This window comes from Brassica oleracea, chromosome C6, assembly GCF_000695525.1.
Source record: "Brassica oleracea var. oleracea cultivar TO1000 chromosome C6, BOL, whole genome shotgun sequence".
Classification (NCBI taxonomy): Eukaryota; Viridiplantae; Streptophyta; class Magnoliopsida; order Brassicales; family Brassicaceae; genus Brassica; species Brassica oleracea.
In genome coordinates, this window is record NC_027753.1 from 357,176 (window position 1) to 361,879 (window position 4,704).

The 4,704-nt window shown below is 44.5% G+C and overlaps 1 protein-coding gene across 1 annotated transcript; it reads right to left on the reverse strand.

Annotated features, from left to right (window-relative positions):
- Window positions 1–2,094: 2,094 nt before the first annotated feature.
- On the reverse strand, window positions 2,095–3,813 carry LOC106297135. Its single transcript, XM_013733418.1, has one exon. The coding sequence runs from the start codon at window positions 3,811–3,813 to the stop codon at window positions 2,095–2,097; it is 1,719 nt and encodes a 572-aa protein (XP_013588872.1).
- Between the last annotated feature and the right edge of the window lie 891 nt (window positions 3,814–4,704).

Below are 4,704 nucleotides of genomic sequence, written 5' to 3' on the forward strand. Positions count from 1 at the left end.
TTGATTCTGAGAATGCCTAGGATTCAAGCCTTCTTGAGATCGTTGAGAGTCGAAGCTCTATCCGAGAACAAGGTCAGAGTTTATAAAGCTCTTAAAATTAATTTAATGTAAAAGTCGTACCTTACAAAGCCAAGGTAACAACATATATATAGCAAAGATACTAAACTATGACGGTTTAAGGAATAACACCAATCCTTATCGTCAAAATAAAAGGAAATAAAAAGCCTTAACACTTATCTAAACTTTTAAGATAATAAGTAAAAGAAAACCAAAGCCAACGTAGTATAGGAAGTGTGCTACATCAGGTCCCCCGGGGTAAGAAAAGATTCGTCCCTGAATCTGCAGAATCATCACTCGAAACAAAGGGAACCAGATGCTTGACGTTGAAGACATCTGAGCACCGAATATGTGCTGGTAACAGCATTCGATATGCATTTGCGTTGATCTTCTCCACGACCTCTAAAGAGCCAATTTTGCGAGCCTTGAGCTTGTTATACTCGTGAACGGGAAAGCGTTCCTTTGTTAAAACCGCCCACACCTTATCGCCGACTTTAAATTGAACATCTCGCCGATGCCTATCGGCCGTTTCTTTATATTCTGCTGAAGCAAGGCATAAGTTATCATGTACCTGTTGATGGATATCGGAAACATTTGCCACAAACTCTACGGCTTCGCCATGATCCCTTGTTGCATCCGGAAGAACCCCTAAGTCCAAAGGACCGCGAGGCACAATGCCATACACAATTCAAAAAGGACTGAACGCCGTGCTACGATTGACTGCATGGTTATGGGCAAACTTGGCCTGACATAAGATACTCTCCCATGACCGAATGTTACTTCCCACCAAGCACCGCAGCATGTCACCCAATGACGAATGGCTTGAACAACAGCATAGAAATCGACATCATAAGTACTGTATCGAGCTCGAGCACCCGCAATTTTCTCACCGTAAAAGGCCACCGGCCGACCTTGTTGACTGAGAACTACCCCAATACCGGTTTTGCACGCGTCACAGTGGAGTTCGAACACGGTGGAAAAGTCGGGAAGGGCCAAGATCGGGGCTGTTATCAACTTGTCTTTTATCGTGCGGAAAGCCACGTCTGCGTCCTCTGTCCAATTGAATCGTGTACCCCTCATACAATCAGTTAACGGAGCTGTTAAGGCGCTGAAATTGCGCACAAAGCGGCGGTAAAAGGACGCCAGCCCGTGGAAACTGCGCACATCAGTGATTGTTTTTGGAACCGGCCATGTTTTAATGGCTTCAATTTTGCTCGGATCGACTTTCAATCCTTGCGATGAAATAATATAGCCTAAGAAGTGTACTTGCGCTGTGCCGAAAACACACTTCTTCCGAGCACCGAACAACTGTTGTTGGCGGAGGACTGTAAGCACGGCGTGAAGGTCTCGAAGATGAGAGTCTATGTCGGCACTAAATATTAAGATGTCGTCAAAGTAGACAACAACACACTTGCCGATGAATGGTCTGAGAGCTTGATTCATAACGCGCATAAACGTGCTCGGAGCATTTGAAAGACCGAACGGCATGACTAGCCACTCAAATAATCCTTCTCGAGTTTTGAAAGCTGTTTTCCATTCATCACCAGGTCGAATGCGTATTTGATGATAACCGCTTTTGAGATCCAATTTAGAGAAAATTGATGCTTTACCGATCTGGTCTAGGAGATCGTCTAACCGTGGAATCGGAAAACGGTATCGGACCGTGATTTTGTTGATCGCTCTGCTGTCTACGCACATACGCCAAGATCCATCCTTCTTAGGAATCAATAGAGCTGGAACTGCTGCTGGACTAAGGCTTTCACGAATGTGTCCCTTCGCCAAAAGGTCCTCGACTTGTGTACGCAACTCATCATGTTCTTGAGGACTCATACGGTAATGTGGTCTATTGGGAAGAGTTGCATTCGGCATAAGGTCTATATGGTGTTGTATGTCCCGTAAAGGAGGTAACTCGGTTGGGAGGTCTGCTGGAAAGACATCTGAAAACATTTCTAGTAATGGTAAGAATTCTTGAGGTGTGTCCGAATGAGAAGGTGTTGTGATTGGTGAAGTAACCAGCGCCCAAAACTCTGTTGATTCTCAAACCTGAGCTTCAAACTCGGCTTTTGGAAGCATGAGTAATGTTGTTCCCGGTTTTGTATTTGATGTGGTCGCCGTTGATGATGAGGATTCGTCAGAAGTTTGATGTTCCGGAGAGGGTAGCAAAGTGACTGTGCGACCTTTGAACTCAAAGCTGTACGTGTTTGATTTACCACGATGCGTTGCGTCCTTGTCGAATTGCCAAGGACGTCCGAGAAGAAGATGGCAAGCGTCCATAGGAACCACATCACAGCACACTGTGTCGAGATAGGATCCGATGGAAAAAGATACCTCAGTTTGGCGAGACACTGTGATCTCGATTCCTTTATTAAGCCAAGCGAGCTTGTAGGGAGAAGGGTGAGCAACGGTTTTGAGGTCGAGTTTCTTTACTGCCAATGCCGAAAGTACATTCGTGCAGCTCCCGGAATCAATAATGAGTTTGCATATTTTTCCATTAATGGTGCATGTAGAACGGAATAACGTTGATCGCAACCATGACTCTTGTGTTGAGCGTGGTAAGAGGCAGTTACGTCGCAGGACCAACGTATGAGCGCCTGTGTCACCGGCGATGAGTTCGATTTCCGGTTCTTGTTGCGAGTCGGAGTCATACTCATCATATTTTGGTTCATCCTCAAGATTAATATCTTGATTCAAGAGACCACGACGATTTTGATTGGGACATGCTGTTTGTCTATGCCCGGTTTCTCCACATGTGAAACAACGGAGGGCCCCTGTTCGAGCAGGTCGAGATTGAGCAATTGTCTCTGTATTTGTTGCTGGTGCTTCAGCTGATCGAGTTGAAGACAATCGTGGTTGGGTGGCATCAGTTGCCGTTGTTGAGTCACTGGATTGAGACCCGTTACGCGCTCTGTTAGTTCCTGAATTCCAGGAGGAGCGGAATTGTAGCTCCATGGCCAAGGCACGCTGGTGAGCTTCTGAGACTGTGGTGGGGTTGAATTGTTGCAACGCGGTTTGAATCTGAAAGCGTAGACCCCCTATGAAACGGGAGACCAGCTGTTCCTCCGTTTCCGCGAGTATGGTTCGAGCTACCATAAGAAAAAAATCTGTTGCATATTCGTCTACTGAACGAGATCCTTGACGGAGAGTTTGGAGTTTATTATAGAGGGTGCGCTCGTAGTTGTACGGTAAGAATGCCCGGCGCATATGTTTCTTGAGTCGCTCCCATGTATCTATGCGTGGTTTACCCGCACGATGTCTTAATTCTTTAATCTGTTGCCACCATGCCATGGCTCTATTTTTAAAGCGTGAGGCGATTAAAGGGACACATTGATCTCCCGGAACACGTTTATATTCCAAGATTTCTTCAATAGAACTTAACCAATCCAAGAATTCTTCGGTGTTAAGATTGCCGTTAAATTCAGGAATCTCCACGTGAAATCCCATATCCCAACGTCTTTCTTCCGGCTGATGTTCTCGTCGGTTGAGTTGATGCTCAGCTGGAGCGACATTACGAACTTGGTTTCGGATATTGCGTGGTTCTTCATTGGCGAACAGATTGTCGGCTAAATCTTCGTCTGTGTCATCTTCGCGAGGTTGGTTAGCTGCATTGTCTTGTGGTTGTTGTTGACGTTGAATAACCGTTGTAAGGGCTGTTTCAACAGCATGGAGAAGAGTCTCACGTAGAGTGGTTGTGAAATTTTCGAGAGTCGCACGGAGCTCCTCCTGTTGTTCTTCTGGTGTTTGTTTTTGTGGTGGCATGATGATGATTAAGAGGTATGATGAGTGTGCGGAAGTAGAAAAGATCGAAGGTCTCGATTTAAGAAATCAAAAACCGAAAGTCTCTGATACCAACTAATGTAGCGCAAGCTACAGATAACGCAAGAAACCAATTGATTCTGAGAATGCCTAGGATTCAAGCCTTCTTGAGATCGTTGAGAGTTGAAGCTCTATCCGAGAACAAGGTCAGAGTTTATAAAACTCTTAAAATTAATTCAATGTAAAAGTCGTACCTTACAAAGCCAAGGTAACGACATATATATAGCAAAGCTAAACACTAAACTATGACGGTTTAAGGAAAAACACCAATCCTTATCGTCAAAATAAAAGGAAATAAAAAGCCTTAACACTTATTTAAACTTTTAAGATAATAAGTAAAAGAAAACCAAAGCCAACATAGTATAGGAAGTGTGCTACATCACTATGGGAATAGACCCTTCAACTGAGGAGGTTCATCGATCGCGAAACAGACGTTCGCTTGATCCAGTTGAGAGCGGCGAGTCCGGTTGAATCCACCAGGACTTTTCTCTATCAATTGTTTTATCCATCTGGACTCTTTATCTATTTTCTGTGTATTTGGCTGACTCCGATTTGATGTCACACCAGGGATGGTGTGAATTAAGTCTGGGGAAGCACTTGTTTGTGTGCTGCTACTCTATGTTTTTATTTCTGAGTCAGTCCCTATGTCATTTGGATGTTTTATTGAGTCAGTTTAGGATCGAGTCAGCTAAAACTCTTGTGGGAATTAGGACCTTGTGTTGTGATAATCTTTTAACCACCTCGTGCTCTAACATTCTTATCCAGTGACCTTAGAAGTGATGAAAGACCCCCACTTGGACCTGGAACACCCCTGACTTATCTCATTTGATTCTC

Coding starts and splice junctions, on each gene's coding strand:
- LOC106297135 (XM_013733418.1), bottom strand. CDS start 3,813: ATGCCACCACAAAAACAAACACCAGAAGAACAACAGGAGGAGCTCCGT.